Source organism: Chionomys nivalis, chromosome 21, assembly GCF_950005125.1.
Source record: "Chionomys nivalis chromosome 21, mChiNiv1.1, whole genome shotgun sequence".
NCBI lineage: Eukaryota > Metazoa > Chordata > Mammalia > Rodentia > Cricetidae > Chionomys > Chionomys nivalis.
The window spans coordinates 41004190-41030048 of record NC_080106.1 but is presented as its reverse complement, the minus strand read 5'-3'; the positions used below and the strand labels follow the sequence as shown (position 1 = coordinate 41030048).

Below are 25859 nucleotides of genomic sequence, written 5' to 3'. Positions count from 1 at the left end.
GTTATCACTAGCCGTGGGGGTGCCTGCCTTTAATTCTACCACTCTGGAAGCAGATGCACGCTGATCTCTGTGTTCAGTGACAGCCTGGTTTACACAGAGTCCTAGGCCAGGACATAGTCAGACCCTGTTTCAGAAGAATTTGAAAAAAGAATTATAGAACAGGGCTGGAGAGACGGCTCAGAGGCTAAGAACATTGCCTGCTCTTCCAAAGGTCCTGAGTTCAATTCCCGACAACCACATGGTGGCTCACAACCATCTGTAATGAGGTCTGGTGCCCTCTTCTGGCCTGCAGACGTGCACACAGTCAGAATATTGTATACATAATAAATATTTTTTTATTTTTCGAGACAGGGTTTCTCTGTGGTTTTGGAGCCTGTCCTGGAACTAGCTCTTGTAGACCAGGCTGGTCTCGAACTCACAGAGATCCGCCTGCCTCTGCCTCCCGAGTGCTGGGATTAAAGGCGTGCGCCACCACCGCACGGCAAATAAGTATTTTTTTAAAAAAATTGTAAACAGGGGCCGAACGCCGATGTACAGTATGAGTTCGTCAAACTCTATAATCTGAGTGCCACAGGTGACCCTCGAGTCCTGCAAATACGCTCTGCGACCATAGACGCACAGAGTCGCCGGTGGGCGCTAGACCAGCATAACTCCACCGGCGCCTGACCACATGCGCGGCCTAGTGTAAACTTGGGGGGCGGGGCCAGGGAGCGCTTCTATGCGGGGAGGGGCGGGGCGTGCGCAAAAGGCGGGATGTAGCAGAAGGCGGGGCGTGCTCAGAAGACCAGCATGCGGAGGGCGGGGCGTAGCAGAGGGCGGGCGTGCTCAGACGACAGGGGCGTGCAGAGGGCGGGGCGCTTGCAGAAGGTGGGATGTAGCAGAGAGTGGGGCGTCTGCAGACGGCGGGGCGTAGCATAAGACGGGGCGTGCGGAGGGCGGGGCATGTAGAGGGCGGGGCGTAGCAGGAGGCGGGGGCGCGGCAAAGCAAAGGCGTGCCGAGGGCGGGCATGCTCAGAAGACCCACATGCTCAGAAGGCGGAGCGTGTGCAGAGGGCGGGGCGTAGCAGAAGACGGGGCGTGCGGAGGGCGGGGCATGTAGAGGGCGGGGCGTAGCAGGAGGCGGGGGCGTGGCAAAGCAAAGGCGTGCAGAGGGCGGGCATGCTCAGAAGACCCGCATGCTCAGAAGGCGGAGCGTGTGCAGAGGGCGGGGCGTAGCAGAAGACGGGGCGTGCGGAGGGCGGAGCGTGCGCAGAGGACGAAGGCGTAGCAGAGGGCGGGAGCTCCGAGGCGGGAAAAGACGAAATGGAGCGCCAGGGCGTACGTGAGGTGCTGTTTTCCCTTCCGTGGGCGGCGGGCGGGGCAAAGGGCGGGCGGGATCCGGCTCTTCCCCCGCCGACCTGAAGCCGGGGGCCGTTCCCTACTGTTGTGTCCGCCTCCTCCCCCGCGAGGCGAGGTTTTCTGACTGACGGAACGGCTGGTCTTGATGGAGGAGAGGCGGTGCGGTACCGGCGCCGCGCCAAGGCCCCTCGCTGTGTGGACCGGGCTGGGGAGGGCACGAGGAGCGCGTCGCTCGCTCGCTGTCAGCCCGAAGCTCTAGCGCGCCACAGGGATCCCCTGTGAGGACCAGACGCGCGGGTGGGGGCGCCCGCCCACGCCGCCTCTCAGAGCCTCCTGTGCTCGCAGGTGGAGGTGCCTCCCGTGGACCTAAATGACCAGGAGCCCCAGGCGGTTGTGGAGAGCGGGGAGCATCAGCAGAACGAGAACCACGAGGAAGAGGCTAGCGCCGCGGCAGCCAGGTGGGGGCCCCCGTCTTGGTTCACGCGGGTCATTCTACGAGGTCTTGTTCCACGGTGACGTAACACCTTCCGGGTGCCCAGCACGGTCCAGGGTGCTGGCGACACGTTGTCATCCTTTCCGTACCCACGAGGTTTAGTTTCAGGATTCCCCCCCCATCCCGCTCCCCCAGTCCGAGCTACAGGCGCTCCAGCCCCTCTCTCACACTGCGTAGCAGCCTCATCCTCAGACTCATGCTCTCTCGTGCCGTTTGTTGTTGTTGTTTTAATATTTATTTTGTATGTTTGTGAGATGGTGAACATGTGGAAGTCAGAACCTGTTGGACCTTGTGGTTCTGGGATGAAATTGGTCTTTAGGTTTAGCAGCAAATGCCTGTTTCATGAACCATGTCATTCACGGCCCTGCTTCTGTAGACTTTAGGGTTTGTCTGTTTGTTTTGTTTTGTTTGTTTGTGTTTTAGATTTGATTGGGTGAGTGTTTTAGCTGTGTGTGTGTGTGTGTGTGTGTGTGTGTATACACCCTGCGCATGCCTAATGCCTACGCAGGTCGAAGGGTATGTCATATGTCAGATCCTCTGGAACTGAAGTTCTGGATGGTTGTAAACCACCATGTGAGTCCTCGGCAAGAGCAAGAAGTGCTCTTAATTGCTGAGCATCCATTTCTGCAGCTCTCTCTCAAAGCGGTCTCCTTATGTAGGCTTGCCTGGCCTGGACCTCAATATGCGGACCAGGTTGTCCTCGGACTCACAGGAATCTGCCTGCCTCTGAGTGCTGGGATTAAAGGTGTGCGTCACCACACACTGGTGATACACAATATTCTCAATAAAAATCAAAATGAATATTTTTTCCAAAATGCAAGCAAGCGCCCCATCCCCGGAACCTTTTCTAAATTTGACTTGTGGTTTGAATCCATGGATGAGAGCCTATGGATATGGAGTGCCAGCTAGGTGGCAGTCCAGATGCTACGTGGTGTGAGGGAAAAATACGAGACAGTAACGGTGACTGATTCACCCTCAAGGTCATAGCAGAGTTCCTGGAGGTGATGAGGAGTAAGCCACTGGGTAAGGAAGACCCTGCTCCAGGCAGAGGAGCAGCTGGAGTATAGGCATGCAGAGATTATTGAACCGTACAGGTTAAGAGGGAGATATAAGAGATACAATTAGACCTCTCCTCTCCCTACCTTCTTTTGCTTTCCTTCCTTCAGTGGGTTCTTACATATCCCAGGCTGGCCTCAAACTAACCGTGTATCTAGGGTGACCTTGAATTGAATCCTCCTGCCCTCCATCTCCCAACTATTACAATTATAGTTTATACTGCCACACACCTGCTTATACAGTGCTTGGGGTTAAACCCTGGACTTTGTGTATGTTAAGCAAGCACTCTACCAACTGAGTTCCATCCCTAGCTTTGTAGTCAGACTTTAGATACTTCTCAGAGGTTTAAGAATGGGAGGACCAACACCATTTGACTACTTTTGTTATTGTTGTTGTTGTTTTTGTTTTTTTGAGACAGGGTTTCTCTGTGGTTTTGGAGCCTGTCCTGGAACCAGCTCTTGTAGACCAGGCTAGCCTCGAGCTCACAGAGATCCGCTTGTTTCTGCCTCCTGAGTGCTGGGATTAAAGGCACACGCCACCATCACCCAGCTCCATTTGACTACTTTATATTAAAAAGTTTTAGGGAGGGGGATGGAGAGAAGGCTCAGAGGTTAAGAGCATTGCCTGCTCTTCCAAAGGTTCTGAGTTCAATTCCCAGCAACCACATGGTGGCTCATGGTGCCCTCTTCTGGCCTGCAGGCATACACACAGACAGAATATTGTATACATAATAAATAAATAAATATTAAAAGAAAAGGTTTTAGCCGGGCGTTGGTGGCGCACGCCTTTAATCCCAGCACTTGGGAGACAGAGGCAGGCGGATCTCTGTGAGTTCGAGACCAGCCTGGTCTACAAGAGCTAGTTCCAGGACAGGCTCCAAAACCACAGAGAAACCCTGTCTTGAAAAACCAAAAAAAAAAAAAAAAAGTTTTAGGGAGGGGCTGGAGAGATGGCTCAGTGGTTAAGAGCACTGACTGCTCTTCTAGAGGACCCAGGATCAATTCCCAGCACCCACGTGGCAGCTCACAACTGTCTGAAGATCCAGTTGCAGGGAATCTGACACCTTCACACCAATGCACATAAAAATAATGTTAAATAAACCATAAAAAATATTTTTAAAAGTTTTAGGGAGGCAGAGGCCAGTGGATCTTTTTGAGTTCCAAGCCAGCCAGGGCTACATCATGAGACTATCTTTTAAAAAAAAGTTTTTTTGTTTTGTTTTTTTTTTACTATCTAGCCTTTTAGAGAAGTTTGTTCTCTTTGACAGAAAGTAGTAAAAGGCTCCCCCTAGCTGCTGTGACATGAAGGACAGGAGTGTGGAGGCAATGGGAATAATCCCAAGTGCAACGTGTATAGTTTGGTCTGTGGTAGTATGGAAATAGTGAGATATGTCAGGTTCAGGAAATATTTAAGAGGATAGATCTGAAAATCAATAATGGATTAGATTCTGGAGTGAAAGAAAGAAAGTGTCAAGAATAACTTAAAAAATGTTTTCCCCAGCCGGGCTGTGGTGGCGCACGCCTTTAATCCCAGCACTCGGGAGGCAGAGGCAGGCGGATCTCTGGGAGTTCGAGGCCAGCCTGGTCTACAAGAGCTAGTTCCAAGACAGGCTCCAAAACCACAGAGAAACCCTGTCTCGAAAAACCAAAAAAAAAAAAAAAAAAAAAAAGAAAAACCAAAAAAACAACAACAACAAAATGTTTTTCCCAACTGGGTGGTAGTCGCGGAAACCTTTAATCCCAGCACGTGGGAGGCAAAGATAAGTGGATCTCCGAGAGTTCGAGCCCAGTCAGGTCTACAAAGAAAATTCCAGCATAGCCAGGACTATTACACAGAGAACCCCTGTCTCAAAAAATCAAAATAAAAGTTTTTCCCATGCACTTTTATTCAACCAGATATTCATTGAGGGTTTAGATGATGGGCATTGCAACAATGACTAAGCCAGCACTTTCGGTTTCTAGGGACTTAGCAATATGGAGTTGTGATAGCTCGTTGCTTTTGGTGGCATCACAACTCATTTGGTTGTCTTTTTTTAACTTGTTTTTAGTGCTTCAAAATGTCCTTTGTGTGGATATGTCCCAGTATATATTCAGTTCACTTTTGAAGGATATCTTGATTGCGTCTAAATTTTGGTAGTTATGAATAAGACAGCTATAAACTACACTTGGCTTTTAAGTTTTTAATTTCAGTGAGGGCCAATTTCTCAGTTCTTTCTTTTCTTTCTGTTTTTTTTGGGGGGGTATTTATTTATTTATTTATTTGTTTATTTATTTTTTTGAGACAGGGTTTCTCTGGCTTTGGAGTCTGTCCTGGAACTAGCTCTTGTAGACCAGGTTGGCCTTGAACTCACAGAGATCCGCCTGCCTCTGCCTCTCGAGTGCTGATATTAAAGGCTTGTGTCACCATCGCCTGACAGAACCCAGTGTCTTATGCATGGTAAATAAGCACCCTGTCACTGAGTGTACATTTCCAGTTGTTAAAACTATAGCACTTTGAACTTGACCCTGACTGGTGTGACAAAGGAATGAAGAAAGGACAGACACGTGTACAGAAAAGCTGGGATTGGGTGGACTATGTGCTCTGATGGAGGCACCCTAGCAGCAGCCCCAAAACTCAGTGTATTTATTTATATAAATATGTATGAGTGTGTGTGCATATTTATATATATATATATATATATATATATATATATATATATATATATATACCAATTGAGGAGGCAGATTGTGCTAATTTCAGTATGTGTCTCTGTAGGGAGGTCTCAGGTTGTAAACATTTAGGAGGAAAAAAAACCAAACTGTGGTTTATACTTTGTACAGACACTGTCAACATCTGACCTAGACCATGGGAAGATTTTGCTGTTTCTAGGAATCTAAGGCATTGAAGTTCTTGATACGCTATGTTCATATCAACAATGCACATCCACTCAGGACTTCATCCACTCTCCACACCCAGCCCTTGTTTTTTTAAGGCAGGGTCTTGCTGTACAACTCAGCTGTCCTAGAACTCAAGGTCTTTCCGTGTCAGCCTCCCAAGTGCTAGGAGTATAGGCATGTGCCATCTGCTTATCTGAATCTTTCTGTGCATTGTAGAGTTTTGGATTTGGGGGTTATTTTGTTAAGGCAAAGTCTCAACATGCAACCCTGGCATCCTAGAACTCACAATGCAGACTAGGCTGGTCTTGAACTCAAATCAGCCTACTGTTGAAGGGAAAGGGCCCTGCTTTTGATCCCAGCTGCCCTGTTAGCTTACACCCAAGATAATCACACAGAAACTGTATTCATTTAAACACTGCCTGGCCCATTAGCTCTCTCATTTCTATTAATCTGTGTATCACCACGAGATTGTGGCTTACCGGGAAAGATTCAGCATGTCTGACCTGGCAGCTCCATGGTGGCTCTCTCTGCCCTTCTTCCCAGTATTCAGTTCTACTTCGCCTATCTAAGTGCTGCCCTATCAAAAGGCCAAGGCAGTTTCTTTATTCAGCCAATGAAAGCAACACATAGACAGAAAAACCTCTTACACCAGCCTACCTCTTCCTCCTCAGGGCTGGGATTAAAGGTATTCACTACCATGCCTGCCCTGAATTTTGGAATTTAGAATTGAGGATGCTCATCCTGTGATATGCCATGCAACTCACCTGTGGAAGTGTGTGATTTAATAGTTTTTAATACATTCATAGAGCCATACAATCATTAATCAGCTTCGAAACATTTTCATCATTCTAAAAAAGAAACCTCATATCTCCTTGCCTCTTTCCTATCTCCTGGAACTACTAATCTGCTTTCTGTCTCCATATAGTGTCTATTATGGACATTTCATTTGCATGGAGTCATATGCCATGCGCTCCTTTGTGTCTAACTTTCTTCACTTGGTATGTCATTTATACCTTTAGCTTTTATCAGAACTTCGGTCCTCCTTGTGCAAAATGAAATTACATACTATGAATCTGTCATATTTTGTTATCAATAGACAAATAGATGTTTGACTATTATATGTACTAGTGCTATGAACATCCATATAGAAATTTTTATGGGGATGCAGTATATATAGTCTCCTTTATAGTCAGGTTCCAAATTGCCAGGCCACCCAACAGATTTATTACATTTCTCTCCTTCCATCTTTATCTGGGTTCCTGGGATTGAATTTAGGTCTCTTAGCTTGATTAGTAGTGGCCTTTACCTATGGGGTCATCTCACTGACTCCTTATTAGGCTTGTTTGTCCTTTTGAAAGTCTATTATGTAGTCCAGGCTAACCTTGAACTTGATACAGAGCTGAAATTGTCCTGAACTGGTGCTGTAGCTTCCACCTCCCATGCACCACCACACCTGGTTTGCAACAGAAGGATATGTGTAGGCTGTTCAAGCATTACACCGTTTTACAGAAGGTGTGTATATGAGTGTCCACAGATTTAGGTACCTTAATGGGTACTAGAAGAAAGGTACTTATATTTAGTAGGAACTGTTGGGCCAGAGAAGTGGCATACTCAGGTTCCTGTTATAAAGAGATGATGGTTGGATGTGGTACACAACTTTAATCCCAGCACTCCAGAGGCAGAGGTAGGCAGATCTCTGAGTTCAAGGACAGCCGAGGCTACATAGTGAGACTGCCTCAAAACAAACAAACAAACAAATAAGAAAGAAATGCCGTGACTACTAAGTAGAGAATGGTTTGAAGGACGTGTGTGGATATGGATCAGGTTGGGGGTTCTGTCTGGGGTGCCATTTAGCAGGGGAGGTTGGGGAAAAGCCCTTAGGGAATAGGCAGGAGGAAGTATATTCGAACTGGCTCCTACTGGCTTGCAAGAGCTTATTCTATATATCCCTTCCCAAGTTGGCAAGTTTATGTTGGAAGCTTGATATTTGCTATAGTGGGAATATTTGCACAGTGGCATTTGGCAAACTTCAAATCAGGGTTTTCCCCCATTCCTCAGAGAGCCAGTAGTAGCTCAGTGCTCACCAGGACATCCCTGCTATCTGTTGGCATGGTTTCCCACAGGTGCTAGCTTCTAGAACAGAGGCAAGAACTTAAATTCTATTTTACATTCCCCTCCCCCCCCTTTTTTTTTTTTTTTTTTTTTTTTATTTTTCGAGACAGGGTTTCTCTGTAGCTTTGGAGCCTGTCCTGGAACTAGCTCTTGTAGACCAGGCTGGCCTCGAATTCCCAGAGATCCGCCTGCCTCTGCCTCCCGAGTGCTGGGATTAAAGGCGTGCGCCACCACCGCCCGGCCTCCCCTCCCCTTTTTATTTTTTGAGGTGTATGGGAGAGCAGGGGACATTTTCATGATTATGTACAGCTAAGGTAAGAAATCAAAACTGGGATCTCTGAGCTGGAACTCAAAGTGGTGTGATATCAGGGACTGCTAGGATGCTGTGGGAGAGGCTGCTGTGATGACAGTTGTGAACTGAATGAGCTCACTTGAGGCCAGAGCCGAGGACCCAGAGAAAGACAGCTCTCCCTTTTCTCCCCTGTTTCTCAATGAGAAGGCAGACCACAGGGTGGAATTAGTGCTATTAGTCAGAAACTAGAAAACAAGCAGATATGAATGAATCATTTATTTGATAAACGTACTGCAAATAGCACACTTAGACCAGAATCTCTGAGGTGAAGAGGCACAAGCAAAGAAAGCGTTTACAAACTTGAAGGACTTCTACAGGAGCCAGAAACCAGATGGATGAAAATCATCACAGGGACCAGTTAATGGACTCAGCAGCCAACACGCAGCAACATGATTGAAATATTAACACGTTTCTGGAGGGGAGGTAGGTGAGGAACTGGCTCATCAGCTTCCACTCAAACCTTCCCCCTTCCTGGCAGGACTTCAGCAAAACATCACTTTTCCTGAGTGCCAGATTCTGTGGGTCCCTCTCCTGGGACTGTCCCCCAAGATGGTCATAAGTGGCTGGTGGCTTATTTATTTGTGTTATCTGTGAGAGGCCATGGAAAGAAGGCCCCATCAGTGGGTAGCTCTGGCTCATACGCCTGCCAATCATAGATTTACCTGGAGCGAACAGATGGTCTCTATGCTGAGACCCGTTTCCTGGGCCCCCTGCCAGCTTGGGAACTCTTCTAATTCTTGGAACTGATTAGGGTCTTCTTAGAAGGACAGACATAATAGATGGGTGCATTGATACACTTAAAGGCCCCCCATCCTAGGCTCCACGCAGGCCAAGCAAGCCCCATAACTGTATTGGGCTCTTTTCCATCCCTGGCCTCAGTCCAGGGTTCTGCCACAGAAGTCAGCTCAGGAACTGAGGAAGCCTACAGAGAGGACACCACACATTTTGTTTATTAAAGCTAATTGGTGAGTACAGACCCAGGGAAGCCAATGATTCATTAGCATCTTGATTAATATGCAGCTGCTGAGTATTAAGAAAATGAAATGGAAAAGCTGAAATCCATAAAAGATGGGTTTGGAAAAATAAAAATATGCTCTCATATCCGATGCAGGCATTTGTCCCACCACAAAATCTGAATTGGTTTAATTCAAGTGATTTTTCACCTCAACTCTTGAGTATTGTAGTAGAGCATCTTGCAGCCATTAGGAGTTCAGTCAGGTTGCAGAGAATTACACAAAAAAGAAACATCTTGCAAGATGAGTCTAATTTTGAAATCCTGAGCTGGTCCAGAAGAGGATGAGTCAAGGGAAGCTGGGTGTAAGAAGGAATGAGAGCAGGGATCTTAGAGTAGCTCTGTCAGGAGAACATTCAGGAATTCAGCACATAGTGAAGTCTTTGAAGTGCGAAAAGCACAGAAGAGAATTGTCGTTCCCACCCTGAACACAAAAAACATAATCTAAGAGTCATGACCAAGAAAGGAGGGGAAGCTTAGGTCTTACTTTGGCAGAAGCAGAAAGGGAAGTGGTTCTGGATAAAGGCTGGTGGGTTTGGGGAAATTTTTTGTGAAAGGGTCAGATTGCTAGGGTAGAGGGTATGGCTCAGTGATAGAGCACTTAGCTAGCATTTACAGAGCCTGGGGCCCACCCTACATAGAAAACAAAACAGTAAGGCTGGAAAGGGTGCAGGCCCATGCCCTGGAAAGCCTTGCCTGCTGTATAAGGAATTTAGATTTGACCATATGGCCCTGGGGGGTCTTTTTTAGGCTGTCACACAGGGTTAGGAGGTCAGATTTTGGTTTGGAAAGTCACAATGATCCAGGTGAGAAATGAAAACCACAATACTGCAAAGGATAATAGATTGGGGGAAATTTTGAAAGGTAGAAACTAGAAGATTTCTAGATAGGACCTGGAGGGTCAGAGAAACCCATCTCTAGGCAGACTGTTAAAGTTTTAGTGTTGGGATCAGGTGGCTTTATCATTTACTAAGAGGAGGGAGGATGGGATCTTGTGTAGGGAGAAAAAGAGAGATGTTAATTGGTGGACAAAGATGAAGCTTGAATGCCTTTGGGATAGCCTTGCTGAGAGGTCTGGGAGGAGACACTTTTAGGAGGTTGAAGAGGGACATGGGCAGGGAATAAATTTTGGGGTAACCAAAGTATGGGTGGTGATGAAAGCCCTCAGGAATCATTATTTTTGTCTGTTTGTTGAGACAGGTTCTCTATATAGACCAGCCTGTCCTTGAACTTGGAGAGATTCACCTGCCTTTGTTTCCCAAGTGCTGGTATTAAATGTACTACCACACTCAGTTTAAGAATCATTAATTTGCCGGGCGGTGGTGGCGCACGCCTTTAATCCCAGCACTTGGGAGGCAGAGGCAGGCGGATCTCTGTGAGTTCGAGACCAGCCTGGTCTACAAGAACCAGTTCCAGGACAGGCTCCAAAGCCACAGAGAAACCCTGTCTCGAAAAACCAAAAAAAAAAAAAAAAAAAAAAAAAAATCATTAATTTGAGGCTCCAAAACCACAGAGAAACCCTGTCTCGAAAAAGACAAAAAAAAAAAAAAAAAAAAAGAATCATTAATTTGGGCTCAGTAGTGAGGTACACGCCTTTAATCCCAGCACTTGGGTGGAAGAGGCAGGTGGATCTTTGTAAGTTCGAGGCCAGCCTGGTTTACAGAATGAGTTCCAGGACAACCAGGGCTACACAGAGAAACCCTGTGTTGAAAAACAAAATAATCACTTTTTGGCTGCACATGGGGATAGAGAAGATGAATTCTGCAAGGTCTCAGTCCTCCTGGAGTCTGGAGTTGGCTGGATTATAGACAAAGATGTTAACACTGTAAGTGATGTGTACACTAAGGCCAGGTAGTTCTTTCTAGAGCAGTGGTTCTCAACCTTCCTAATGATGCAACCTTTGAATACATTTCCTCATGTTGTGGTAACTCCAACCATAAAATTATTTTCATTGCTACTTTATAACTAAAACTTTGCTACTGTTATGAATCATAATGTAAATATTTGTCTTCTTTTTTAATATTTATTTATTTATTATGTATACAATATTCTGTCTGTCTGCTCACAACCATCTGTAGTGAAGTCTGGTGCCCTCTTCTGGGCTGCAGACATATACACAGATAGAATATTGTATACATAACAAATAAATAAATATTAAAATAAATAAATAAATAAATATTTAAAAAAAAAAGAAAATACAAATTAGCAGTGTAAGTAGCTCTTTCTACATACTGGCTGAATGAGGGTAGCCTGTGACATAGTAGGAGATACACAGAAAGAGACAGTTTAAAGATAGAAGAGATTTGAAGTAGCACATGCCAAGGAGAAAGAAAAAAGTCAACCCAAACAGGCTAAAGATATAAGAGGAGGGACTAGAGAGCTGACTGGGCTTTTGTTCTTCTCAACATCCACATGGCAGTTGTTTTTTTTTTTTTTTTTTTTTTTTTAAAGATTTATTTATTTATTGTGTATACAACATTCTGCCTCCATGTATGTCCACACGCCAGAAGAGGGCGCCAGATCTCATTACAGATGGTTGTGAGCCACCATGTGGTTGCTGGGAATTGAACTCAGGACCTCTGGAAGAGCAGGCAATGCTCTTAACCTCTGAGCCATCTCTCCAGCCCCTCCACATGGCAGTTGTAATCCCAGTTCTAGAGAATCTGATGCCCTCTTGTGTCTTCTGTGGGCACGAGGCACGAATCTGGTATACATACATACATACATACATGCATATAAAATAATAATTATACATTCTGTTGAGGGACCACCTACATTGTTTCCAATTTCTAGCTGTTGTAAATAGAGCAGCAATGAACATGGTTGAGCAGGTGTCCTTGTGGTAGGGTGAGGCATCCTTGGGTATATGCTCAAGAGTAGTATAGGTGAATCTGGAGGTAGATCGATTTCCATCTTTCTGAGAGAATCAGCCACATTGATTTCCATAGTGACTGTACAAATTTGACTCCCACTAGCATGAGCTGTCATTTGTTTTATTGATCTTAGCCATGGACAGGCATATGATGAAATTTCAAAGTAGTTTTGATTTACATTTCCCTGATGGCTAAGGTTGTCAGCATTTCTCTGACTGATTTTCAGCCATTTGAGTTTTCTCTATTGAGAATTCTCTGTTTAAATCTGTACCCATTTTAAAGTTGGGTTATTGGTTGCTAGTTTTTGTTTATTTTTGTTATTTTGATGTCTGGTTTCTTGAGTTCTTTATGTATTTTGGATATTAGTCCTCTATCAGAAGTGGAGTTGGTGACTATCTTTTCCCATTCTTTGGCTGCTGCTGGTGCACCAGGTTCTTTGCATATCTATTATGGCTTTCAGTTTAGTGTTTTTATGGGACTCCTGACTATGAATGAGTGAGTCTCTGGTTCTTGGGCTCTTTTCCTTCTTTTGGTTTGCCTTGTCTGTGTGATGGGTTTTGTTTTATCTTATTATGCTTTATTTTGTCATGAGCAAACATAGGTAGGATGGTAAGTGGCCCTGAGGGCTACAGTGTTTCCAGGGCCATTCTTCTCTCCAGAGGTAGTGCAGTCCTAGTTTGCTTTCTATTGTTGTGATAAAACACCATCACCAAAGCAAATTGGGGAGGAAAGGGTTTGTGTCAATTATACATTCTAATCACAATCCACCATTGAGGAAAGCCAAACCAAGAATTCAAGCAGGGAAGGAACTAAAGCAGAGGCCATGAGAAACACTGCTTACTGGCTTGTTCTCCATGGTTTGCTCAGACTACTTTTTTCTTTTTCTATTTATTTTTTTTTTCCCTCCTCGATACAGAATTTCTCTGTGTAGCCTGGGCTGTCCTGGAACTCACTCTGTAGACCAGGCTGGCCTTGAACTCACAGAGATCCACCTGCCTCTGCCTCCAGAATGCTAGGATTAAAGGCATGCGCTACCACCACCCAGTTTAGCCTACTTTCTCATACAAGCCAGGACCAAATTATGGATCACCTCACATCAATCATTAATCAGGAAAATGCCCACACAGACTTGTCTACAGGCCTATCTAATGGAAACACTTTTTCAGTTGAGGTTCCCTCTTCTTAGATGACCCCAGCCTGTGTCAAGTTGACAAAAACAAAAACTGGAACATGGAATATGGAAAAAGAGAAAGCATTTGGTTGTGGAGAGACAGTAGTTTTTTGGGGAGGGTATACCAGGTAAGAGGAGCTGTGGTCGCCAGCAAGCTTTGAGGGCATAGTCTCTGTCTGAAGCTATACTGGAGGGAAACAGCTGGGGAAGCCAAGACTGGGCATCTTGAGCCTGTTCCCCAGGCCTAGGCTCATGCAAGGAGAGCATAGCTGTCCTTCGAAAACATCCAAGCCACCCAAGGATTTGAGTGAATCTCCACCCTGCTCAGACTTGGAAAGATGACTGGTTGAAGCCTCAGAGGTCAGAGACTCCTTATACATCTGTTCCACCCCAAAAATCATTTTCTAGAAATGTTCAGGGACCGGCCTCCTAGTCCCCATGCTTTCTGTATGTAGTGTTTCTGCCTTTCTAGAGCAGTCCTATAGTAAACACATTGGAAGACAATAAACCTGAGTCTCTGTATGGAGGTGGGATAATAGGTCAGTGGATGTTCTGTTGTTTTTTAACCCAATCCTGTGGCTGCCCCTTAAGCAGTTGCTATCCTAATCAGCAACTGCAACTCAGCAGCGATAGTTTGGCCACAAGGGTCACAGTGGGTGGGAACTCTGTTCCTTCATACACTGGGCTCTCTCAAAGGGAAACTTTATCTACATCTCTACTCCTCTATAGAACTCAGGATTCAAAGGTTGGGGTGAAATTCTGCTAGCTCAGAGAGGCTGAACTGCAAGTAGCTCACCCTTTCCTCTTGCTCACATCTGAAAAACCCACGAGACCTGCTCGGATCCCACTTAAGAACACTCGCTATAGCTGGGCGGTGGTGGCGCACGCCTTTAATCCCAGCACTTGGGAGGCAGAGGCAGGCGGATCTCTGTGAGTTCAAGACCAGCCTGGTCTACAAGAGCTAGTTCCAGGACAGGCTCCAAAACCACAGAGAAACCCTGTCTCAAAAAACCAAAAAAAAAAAAAAAAAAAAAAACCAAAAAAAAAATCACTCGCTATACCTGGTTTCCTCTCTACCACTTCCTGTCAGCTAGTTACTGACTTAACCTCCTGACCACATGTTAATTTTATTTAATCAAACAAATGGAACATGTTTTTGCATGATAAACAAAAGCAGTAGGAAGAAATGTAACACACCTTAAAATAATACTCCACAACAGTGTCCTTTATTCATTCAACAGAGAGTGAAGTTATGCATAGTGACTCATGTCTGTAATCCCAGCACTTGAAAGGTTGAGGCATGTGTGTTGCCTTGAGTTTGAAACTAGCCTGGGCTAAAGAATGAGGCATTGTCTGGAAACCAATAACAAAATGGGCTATGGACGGGCTGGAGAGATGGCTCAGAGGTTAAGAGCACTGACTGTTCTTCCAGAGGTCCTGAGTTCAATTCCCAGCAACCACATGGTGGCTCACAGCCATCTAGAATGAGATCTCGTGCCTTCTTCTGGCATGCAGGCATACATGGAAGGAATGTTGTATACATAACAAATAAATAAATCTAAAAAAAACGGGCTGTGGACAACTGCATGCTAGAGTACAGAGGCAACCAGTGCACAGTCCTCTGAGGTTCTGATCATACGTGACAAGGACAGTAGTGTAGAGCCACAGAGGTTATACATGGTGGCAGGCAGGCATGTTGCCTGTAGCAGCAGCTGAGAGTTCACATCTCAATCCACAAACAGGAAGCAAAGATGGCATACTGGGAATGGTGCTGGTCTTTGGAAACCTCAAACTCCAATGACACACCTCCTCCAAGGCCATGCCTCCTAATCCTCCCCAAACAGTTTCACCAACTAGGGACCAAATAGTCAACATATAAGCAACCCCCAGGGGGTTGGTTCTTATGGAAACTACCATAGTACTCACTTCATAGAAGCCAGCGTAATATACATACAGACATGAGCAGTGGCTTTGGGCTGCACAGATTGTGTTCTGGAACTGCAGGCAGGTTAGACTTACACCCTAGTTCATCTAGGTTATTCAAGGGTTGGGAGGCTGCCCCGTGTCTCAAGGTACAAATGAAATAGGGAAATTGTTGAGTGTCACCCACAAAGGCAGCAGTCCACACCTTCCTCACTCATACCGTACAGCTTCTCCCTGGCCCCCATGAGCGTGTGTGTATGGTACTCAATTGTGATAAGCACATATTCTACCACTGAGCTCCAACTCAGATCAGCCACTTTTAGAAGAACATGATACTTTCAGTGCTTTCAGAAGTCAGAGTTTAACCCTTATATCTTCACTTCAGTGCCAACTACCAGCTGCCAGGACCCTTCTCCTCCCTGGAGTCTAGCATTGAAATCCTGAAGAAGAAAGCCCAGGAGCTGATTGAAAACATCAATGAGAGCAGGCAGAAGGACCATGCACTCATGACCAACTTCAGGGACAACCTCAAGATGAAGGTGACAGAATCTCTCAAAGGGAAGGAAGAACCTATGGTCTGACATCTGTTGGGTTCCAGGGACCCTGCAAGATGCTCTGCACACAGTTCTCATTTTATTCTAGAACACTCAATAGATTGGGCCCATATCATAAATGAGAAAACTAAGGCTCAGAAATGAATGATTTGGGATGAGTGTGTTGTTTAGTGGTAGAGCATTTGTCTAACCTGAAAACAGCTATTGGTTTGATACCTATTTACACACAATTATTTTTTCGTTTTCAAGACAGCGTATAACAGTCCTGACTGACCTCGAACTCACTGAGATTTGCCTGCCTCTGACTTGGATTAAAAGTGTGCACCACTGGGCTGGAGAGATGGCTCAGTGGTTAAGAGCATCACCTGCTCTTCCAAAGGTCCTGAGTTCAATTCCCGGCAACCACATGGTGGCTCACAGCCATCTGTAATGAGGTCTGGTGCCCTCTTCTGGCCTGCAGGAATACATGCAGACAGACAGAATATTGTATACATAATAAATAAATATTTAAAAAAAAAAAAAGTGTGCACCACTGCCGCCCAGCCACATAAGCAATTTCTAAAGTGGTAAAACCAGGTATGGTAGCTCTGCCTTTAATCCCAGTACTTAGGAAGCGAGACAGGCAAATCTCTGTGCATTCAAGACCAGCCTGGTCTATATAGTGAGTTTCTCTCTCTCCTCTTTCTTTTTCTTTCCTTCCTTTCCTCCCTTCCTCTCCTTCCTTCCAAGTTTTTTGAAACGGGTTCACTGTATAGCCTTAGCTGTTCTGGAACTCACTCTGTAGACCAGACTGGCCTCGAACTCAGAGGTCTACCTGCCTCTGCCTCCTAAGTACTGGAATTAAAGGTGTGCGCAATCCACTGACCAACATACATAATGAGTTTCATGCCAGTTGTGCTACATAATGAGAGTCTGCCTCAAAAAAATTAAACAACAACAAAAAATTGGGGCTCAAAATGGCTCAGCAGTTAAGACCACTTACTGCTCTTCCAGAGGACTGAGTTTGACTCCTAGCACCCATGTCAGGTAACAACTGCCTGGAACTCCAGTTCCAGTAGATCAGATGTTCTCTTTTGACCTCCAGTCGCTAGGCATGCATATTACAGACAAGCAGGCAAAATACCCATCTTTAAAAATATAATGGTAAATGACATAAGGGAACCAGACTCAGGAACCTAGATCTATCCAACTCAATTAGAGTCTTAAGCATTCTAGATAAGTATTCTAATACTGGGCCTTTTTATTTTGAAGCAGGGTGTCACTTACCTGTTGGCTTTGAACTCACTCTATAGTCCAGGCCTTGAATTTGTCGTGCTCCTGCCTTGGCTTTCTCAGTAGCTAGGATTACAGACCTGTTCCAGCAGGCCTGGTTGTAGCTTGCGCTATCTTACCCATGGTCTGGGATGAGATTGTTGGCTCTACAGCACACATGGAGCTCATCCCTTGAGCTGTGCTTGCTGGAATGCAGTATCAATGGCTGTGCCTGAGGCTGCTTGAGAATGCACAGCTAGCAGACCATGAACTGCACTGGTCCTGGGCTCTCAGTCACACCTTTTCTATTTTAAATACAGATAGTCTTTTCTTAGTATCAGAAAGAGGATTGGTTCCAGAACTCCATGGATGCCAGTCTTCACAGATGGTGTTCAGGTCTCTCATTCAAATGAGGTAGTGTTTGCATAGAACCAATGCATGTCTTTCTGTACATTTTATTTTGGGGTTTTGAGGCAGGATCTTGCTATGTAACTCTAGATGACCTGGAACTCAATGTATAGCCCCAGGAGACCCTCCCTCCTGCCTATACCCAAGGGCTGGGATAACAGATTTGTACCACTATACCTGATTTCCTACAGATTTAACTTTTCTTCTTGATTTTTTAAAAAAGTTTTATTTATTTATTATGTGTACAATGTTGTAATGTTGTGCCTGCATGTATGTCTACAGATCTCATTATAAATGGTTGTGAGCAACCATGTGGTTGCTGGGAATTGAACTCAGGACCTCTGGAAGAACAGCCAGTGCTCTTAATCTCTGATCCATCTCTCCAGCCCACCTGTTGATTTTTAATCATTCCTAAATTTAAGATGACAAACCAACTGAACACACATTTATTTTTTTTATTTTTGGTTTTTCGAGACAGGGTTTCTCTGTAGCTTTGGAGCCTGTCCTGGAACTAGCTCTTGTAGACCAGGCTGGTCTCGAAGTCACAGAGATCCGCCTGCCTCTGCCTCCCGAGTGCTGGGATTAAAGGCGTGTGCCACCACCGCCCGGCTATATCTTTTTTTTTTTTTAATATTTATTTAATATGTATACAATATTCTGTGTATGCCTGTAGGCCAGAAGAGGGCCTCAGATCTCATTTCAGATGGTTGTGAGCCACCATGTGGTTGCTGGGAATTGAACTCAGGACCTTTGGAAGAGCAGGCAATGCTCTTAACCGCTGAGCCATCTCTCCAGCCCTATATCTTGTTTTAATAAATAAAAGCAAAATTTGCCTACAGTGAGTACAATTCTTTGTTACTCTGTAAAAGGTCTCAGATCTGACAGAGAAATTGGAGGAGAGGATGTACCAGGTGTACAGCAACCACAGCAAGATCATTCAGGAAAGACTCCAAGAATTCACTCAGAAGATGACAAAGATCAGCCTTCTAGAAATGGAGCTCAAACAAGTCTGCCAAACTGTGGAAACTGTATACAAGGACCTATGTGTCCAGTCTGAGGTAAGAGTTCAGAGGTATCCTGTGAGGAAAGAGACCTGGAATGACTCAGCTGAGAGTACATATGAACAGGAACCAGACCTTTTCCTTTTTCCCTGCATTGCTGGGAATGACATCCGGGGCATATGGATTTGCACGTGCCAGACAAGTGCTCCGCCACTGATAGCCACCCTAACTCTAGGAAACAGGACTGTTACTAAGCCCTATACTGCCAGTCCTAGCCCACAGGGTTACAGTTGCTCCAAAAGCCCTTGGTGCTCTGTCACCTTCTGGGGGTCCCAAGTCACATAGTCTGGACTGAGAAATCACTGTTATCCATGTTATTGTGTAATTAGTTAGCTGTATCATGAAAGAAAGTACAAAGTGCCCCTACCAGTCAGAGACTTGTCTAGCTCAAAGTCTATGAGCTATTCCAGAAAGACAACCTCAGGCATGCTCATCCCTCCTATGCGACGCTCCCCAAATGACCTCTCTGTGGTTACCAGTAAACCCAGACCAACCCCAATGAGTGAGGCACAGGCTCTTTATTTTCCTCTTATCTGCTCAGTGTTGAACACAGAAGGTATTGCCCCTGGGATGGAGGCAGGAAGGAAGGCACATTGTAAACTCTAGAGCACCTTTTCACAAGGTCTGCTCTGCTTCACTTACTGGCTTGTCTTTCTCTCCTCCCCCAGTTAGAAGCTGAAAACAAGGTAGATGGAATCTCATTTTTAAAAGGCTACAGAGAATTGTTTCTTCTTTTTGTAGAACATATCTGAACATCTCTCAGAAGGAAATTTCCATAGTCTCAAACCAGTGTCTCACTTTCTACCATAAAAGCTGGATCCGTCCACCACTTCTTGAGCAGACTCAGAGCAGTGTGTGGTGCTGCCAGGGTCTAGCCAAGCGTTTCTCCGTTGAAGTGTGTTCACTTGCCAACTGTGAATGCCTGAATCCCAGTAATTGCTCTCCCAAGGATCAGAGCGTGAATGTCATGTGTACCTGTGTGAGATGAATGTTAGAACTTGTTTGTAATCTTCAGCTCATAAATGACCTTTAAAGTCATGTCTTGTGCTGCCCTAGGTCCCCACTTTAGAAGAGCAGATGGTGAATGCTGACTGCAGTAAGAAGCTCCCGTCCTAATGACAGCCATCAAGAGAAGACACAGAGCCTACTGAGCCATACTGTGTGTTTTTTTTTTTTTTTTTTTTTTACAGTTCTGTACACACCTACACTTCATTAAATGTTTAAATGTTTGATTTCTACCCTGGCCTACTTTTTTCCAGAATTGGGAAAACTGATCATCTGTGCAAAAACATGGATGGTCCTTTGCTCCACCCCATCTTTAGGGACAGCAGCAGAAACCAATAGTTCCATTTTTACACAGTTAAATGATCCCATTTACTTTCAAAAGCCCAGTTTGACCCATCTCAAATCATGCTCACATTGTAGGATCTCACCCACTTCTCCCTCTCACTGTTGCTGGAATGTTTCATCCAGTAGCCTCAGATAAACACTGAAGACTGCGACTTTCCCTTGGTTCAAACCCTCAATTATTGAGGCAGTGAAAATATTCCATACATTCTGCTTTTTCTGTCTAGAAGCCTCTCTGCCCATGAAGCTAGTGTCCCATTGTGCACGGGTCACACTGGATTGTACTCCTTCCTTTTAAATACTGGTGAGAAATACGTGAGTGTAGGTGCACATGCCATGACACATCTGGAGGCCAGTGGGCAGCCTCAGGTGTCGGGCTTTGAGACGGGCTTGTTGTTCACTATGTGTACCCAGGCTGACTGGTCTAAGAACTTCCAGGGATTTGTGCCTCACTTTCCCATTTTACCTAAGAGCACTGGGTTATAGACACATGCTACTGTGCTGGCTTTATAAGGGCTCTGGATTTAAACTCAGGTTCTTATGTTTTTATGACAACATTCTTACAGCCCTTCTTCCCCTGTCCCCAATACCATTTTTCAATCTTTTCCCACGTTTGTCCTAAGCCATGGGTACAAGACTCCCATAGTCTACAAACAACTTTTTCTCTGAACAAAGTTGTGATAGAATTACAGTGTGCTGTTCTCTTCCTCACACCCACCACCAGGAACCATGCCATCTCTTGGCACTTTGGTTCTAGGACTGTGTCTCTTTCCATGCCCTGTGCCACGATGAGAGCAAGGGCCAGGAGCATTTCAGGTGCTCACTGGGACCTCTGAAGTCATGCAGTCACTCCCATATATATTTACTCCCACAACATCTGTGAAGTAACTCTAGGTAAGGGATAGGAGGGTAGGACTTGATAGTCACTTGGTGACAGCTAGAGGATGGAGCTGTGCTATTCTGGCTCCTTACTGCTGTCTCCCTCCCCCAGGCCACTGTGACACCCTCTTCCCCAAGCCCAGGGTCCAGCTCTGACCTTCATAAGTGTTCACGGCCTCCAGATTCATTGCATGCCGGATGACATGGTACTCATCAGAAATCCCATTTCCTCCCAGGATGTCTCGTGCCTGGCGGGCAATGTCCAGGGCTTTCCCACAGTTATTTCTCTTCAGCAGGGAAACCATTTCTGGGGTAGCCCTGGGAGTGGCACATATGTTATAAACATTGGGTCTCATGCACTGGTCACACCCAACAGATGGAGCATATGTCCAACTGGCAAGGCTGTCCATGATCTAAGCCATCTAAACCAAGAAAGAAGCTTGTGTCCCTGGGGCTATCAGCTGGGAAGGACCACAGAAAGGGCCCAGGATTCAATCATAGAGTATAATCCCTACTTGTCCTGATCCTTTAAACGGCCAAGCTGCAAACAAGCGTGGAGGCCCAGTGTGATCTCGGTGAGCATGTCTGCCAGCTTCTTCTGAACCAGCTGGTTCCTAGCCAAGGGGACGCCAAACTGGATCCTAGAACAGCAAGGTCAAATGAGGGCCTGTATAGTTCAAGAGGCTTCCCAATTTATGATGACCCTGCTATTGGCTCAACATTTTAATTGCTCAGGATGTCCTGAGCCAGCTCAGAACAGAGAAACCTGGGTGCTGGGGAAGTCACTTTTGGGGAACAAGGTGAACTCCAAGACCCTCCACACCCCTCAGGTGTTATAGCACCTCCACACACCTGTCCAGGGCGTATTGCCGGGCTGTGTGCAAACAGAACTCAGCAGCTCCCAACACACCCCACGTGATGCCATATCGGGCAGTGTTAAGGCAGCCAAAAGGACCCTATAAGATCGACAAGAGGTCTCAATCAGCTGAAGGTCTGGGAAGAACCAACTATGAAAGAAAATCCATCTTCCAAATGTCCCAAACAAGGGAATCTGCATTTAAATCACATAGGGTATGTACATCAAAACTGGGATGCAGCAAGCCTTGTTCAGTGCCTTTCCATTCTATATGCACGTAGTCCTGTACAGCATGGGGCCTGACCTCAGTGCTCAGTATGCATAAAGCTGGCAGGAGACAGGAAGCTGCTCAGACAAGCAGTGTAGAAAGTGGCCCAGGGCCCATATATATCTTGGGCAGAGCCAAGAGGTACAATTAGCACATCCATGAACAGGGAGCACCACAAACTCTGCAATGCTCCATTTGCATAAGGACCATTATATTTGCTCTCCACTTAAAAAGGTGAGAAAGCAGGTAACCCCCACCAGTACCCAAGGTGTCTACCACATACCGCCAGGCTGGACACATTAGGGAGCACATTCTCCTTGGGCACCTCCACGTTCTCCATGATGATCATACCAGTAGACGAGGCTCGTAAGGAGAACTTTCCCTCAATCCTAGGGGCTGAGAGGCCCCGCATTCCCTTCTCCAGCAGAAAGCCCCGGATACAGTTATCCTCACACCGAGCCCATACTATGAACAGGTCAGCCACTGGTGAGTTGGTGATCCTGGGGACCAGAAAGTTACAGAGGGATCTGGCTGCTATCCCCACACTGTGTCACCCACTTCCACCTGGGGCCCTCACCAGGTCTTGGTCCCATTGAGAGTGTAGCTCTGGTTTGATGGATTGTGTTGAGCTCTGGTCTCCATGCCACCTGGGTCACTCCCATGGTTGGGCTCTGTAAGCCCAAAGCAGCCCAGAAGTTCACCCTTGGCTGCAAGCAGAAGACAGGGTCATAAGGCTACCAGGCCTCATTCGTCTGATAGAGACAGATCCTGCCATCATTGCACTCTGAGCTGAGGAAGTGGTCCAGGCCATAATCACACTGTCATAATGTGAGAGAGGCAAGGAAGGAAGGGGTTGGCAAGAGTGTCTTGAAGGGGACTAAGGTTTAGCGGAAGAGGAAAGTTTTTCTTGTTTCTTCGTTTTGTTTTTGAGAAGGTCTCGCTATGTAGTCCTGGCTGTCCTAGAACAGAGATCCATCTGCCTCTGAAGTGCTAGGATTAGCGGTCTGTGTCACCACACACAGCCTGAGGAAGAGTAGTCACCAAGGTAACGGTTATTTGGAGAATCCCTAGTAGCTGAGCAGTCAAGAGTGACCAGAGGGATGCGCATGGTCATGTATGCCTTTAATCCTAGCTCTTCTCTCTCCCTCAGGAGACTAAAGAAAGTAGACCTCGGCCGGGCGGTGGTGGCGCACGCCTTTAATCCCAGCACTCGGGAGGCAGAGGCAGGCGGATCTCTGTTAGTTCGAGACCAGCCTGGTCTACAAGAGCTAGTTCCAGGACAGGCTCCAAAACCACAGAGAAACCCTGTCTCAAAAAAAAAAAAAAAAAAAAAAAAAAAGAAAGTAGACCTCTTAGTTTGAGGCCAGCCTGGTCTACAAAGCTTCAGGCCAAACAGGGTTACATAGTGAGACCCTATCTACAAATAAAACCGGAGTGACCAGAGAAGTAGAGGGAAGGTCTTGGGCTTGCTCACAGGCTGCATGGACCTGGCTAGCAGTTCAGACTTTCGCTTTGGACTGGAATGAGGGGACCAGAAAACAAATTCAAGAGGAGACAATGATGACCACGGGTGAAGTCAAAGGGGAGGTGAGGAGGAGAAGGCTGAAAAAGATGTCACGGGATAAGGAACCTGAGCCGTCAGGCCTGGCAAGGGCACAGGTGGTCTGAAGGAAAGAAGCCAGGCTGTGGGGACACTGGGATCTGCATTCCAGACCAGGCTGACTTCCCTCCACCAGGCAGCAGTTGCTTACCCAGCCGGGGCAGATACTTCTGCCGCTGCTCCTCGCTCCCGTAGGTATAGATGGGGTGCATGACGAGGGAGGACTGAACACTCATCATTGACCTGTAGCCGCTGTCCACCCTCTCCAGCTCTCGGGTCAGGAGCCCATAGGCCACTGATGAGACTCCAGCACAGCCATACCCTGGCGTGGAAGAGGATCAGGTAGATCAAAGAAGACCAAAGTTCAGCCCAGCTGGGACCAGGCAGGGGGCCGGGGTGGAATGTTGGGAGTAAGGACTGTAGAGTATACACAGAAATGCCCTTACCTTTGATGGTGGGTCCCAGCACGCCCAGCTCTCCCATCTCATACACGATATCCCGGTGAAAAACTGCAGAGATGGGTGCGAGAGTCAAGTGCCTTCTCAGCTTGATAGAGTCCCTGACTCCAGGGACAGAGCTAGCGTGTGTGCACTACAGCAGGTACAAATCCTGCGTGGTTGAGGAGCCCAAGGTGCCCACCCTCCACCAGGGCACCTTCATTCCGATTGGCCAGCAGAATTCGAGGCATAAGTCGCTCCTGGCAGTAGTTGCGGAACGTGTCCCTGATGAGTTTCTCATCGGCGGTCAGCTGTTCCTCCAGCACCAGTGGGTCCCTCCAGTCGAACCCAGGACGAGAGGCTGGGGAGGGCATGGGGTTCGAGTCAGCCAGACCCCTGCTATCTCTTCCAGATTTCTTATTTACTTCTAATTTTTTCGAGATAGGATTTCTAGAACCGTGTAGCCCTGGCTGTCCTTGAACGCATTCTTTAGACCAGGCAGGCCTAGAGCTCACAAAGATTCACCTGCCTCTGCTTCTCCAGTGCTGGGATTAAGGGCGTGCGTCGTGCGTCACCACGGCCCGGCCCTCTTCCAGATTTCTAAACTGCACCCATTCTCCCTATCTCGCTCCAGGTGAATGCTGGTTTCAAAACAGTCTGATAAACATAACCCTTCTCTAGCCCAGTAGCACTTCTGACCCTGGGCACAACCCAGCCTCCCTTCCCTTGCAATCACAGAGACCACCAAAGGTCAAGGCAGCAGCTGGATAGGGGTTAGTGGGAAAGGAGGTTCTTTTTTCTTTCCTTTTTCAAGATTTACTTATGTATACAGGTCTGCATGTGTGCGTGCAGGCCATAAGAGGACGCCAGATCTCATTACAGATAGTTGTAAGCCACCATGAATTGAACTTAGGACCTCTGGAAGGACTTAGAACACTAAGTCGGTGCTCTTAACCTCTGAGTCATCTCTCCAGCCCCGAAAGGAGGTTCTTACATTTGACCGATGGGCTCTGTGTCTTCTCTGCAAACACAGGGAGAGAAAAATCACACTGAGAAAGTGTCCTTCTGTCTCCCCGCCAACCCCATCCCAGGTCCCTGCACTGACCAGTGTGTGCCGCCGAACTCCACGTACGCGGGACACGTGGGAAGTGCAGGCCGGACCAGCGACTCAGTAGCCGCGCGGTGACTGAGACTCCTCTCAAAGCCATGAAGCCGGCGAGTGCACAGCGACCGCCACCTGGAAAAGCCGGGTGTCAGAGGAGCTCAGCCTTGTCCAACCCGGTACCCTTCTTACCAGGTTCAAGCAGACTGTGCTCCGGACCTGCACGCTTGACCTCGGCCTAATGGTTGCTCATTGGTTCCTTCCAGAACACCACCCCCCTCCGTGGCTCTGCCTTTTAAAAGGGACAGGGCTTCAGCCGCTTTGCAGGCTGGCTCTTCTCGGCGCAGGAAAGTTGTCCCCTTTAAGAATACGACCCTGAAAGGGGCGGAAAACGAGTGTACAAACCCAATTGGCCAACTGTATTCCTGCTCCGCCCACCCAGGTTATCCAGTTGCTAAGGGCCTGAGGGGTGGGATCCCAATGTTCAATAAGGAAGCCTGGGGACTGAAACTTGAGAAATCCGCAAACGGAGTGCGGTGGAAAGAAAAGTGGGCCGCTATTGGATGATCCCAGCGCAACCTGCCCGCCTGTCTACCCCGACTTGTTACTTTGTGTGTTCTCTGTAGGTGGGCGAGATCTTGTGTGTCAGAGTAACCGTATTTCTGTGAATACTGCCTGTGTACCTGTATAGGTGTGGTTCTACTTGCTGTGTGTTTGTGTAGAAATGATCTAGAATATTACTGGATGTCTTGGATATTATTTCTATTGGAGTTGCTCTGTTTTGAACAGAAGATGAAGAATAGAAAAAAGGGGGAATGTAAATGTAAAATCGCTACTGAAAAAATGATAATTGTTTATCCCGTCAAAGCAGCCACCTACAGCGTCCTTCG

At 46.6% G+C, this 25859-nt stretch overlaps 2 protein-coding genes across 3 annotated transcripts; one reads left to right on the top strand and one right to left on the bottom strand.

Annotated features, from left to right (window-relative positions):
* The first annotated feature begins 1266 nt into the window (after positions 1-1266).
* On the top strand, positions 1267-19637 carry Syce2 (synaptonemal complex central element protein 2). Its single transcript, XM_057754320.1, has 5 exons — positions 1267-1326; positions 1684-1796; positions 15592-15745; positions 18289-18477; positions 19537-19637. Exons 1-5 carry the CDS (start codon positions 1303-1305, stop codon positions 19594-19596), a joined length of 540 nt encoding a protein of 179 aa, XP_057610303.1. The 5' UTR covers positions 1267-1302; the 3' UTR covers positions 19597-19637.
* Gcdh (glutaryl-CoA dehydrogenase) lies at positions 18968-25235 on the bottom strand. Of its 2 annotated transcripts, XM_057754319.1 has the most exons (12): positions 25189-25235; positions 24973-25104; positions 24862-24888; positions 24085-24228; positions 23877-23939; positions 23582-23752; positions 22408-22537; positions 22114-22330; positions 21559-21662; positions 21222-21347; positions 20864-21024; positions 18968-19455 (listed from the first exon to the last, which is right to left on the bottom strand). In XM_057754319.1, the coding sequence occupies exons 2-12, from the start codon at positions 25073-25075 to the stop codon at positions 19382-19384; spliced, it is 1320 nt and encodes a 439-aa protein (XP_057610302.1). In that variant the 5' UTR covers positions 25076-25104; positions 25189-25235; the 3' UTR covers positions 18968-19381. The 2 variants fall into 2 exon arrangements, with proteins under 2 accessions (XP_057610302.1, XP_057610301.1); XM_057754318.1 differs by having other exon boundaries at positions 24973-25206.
* Between the last annotated feature and the right edge of the window lie 624 nt (positions 25236-25859).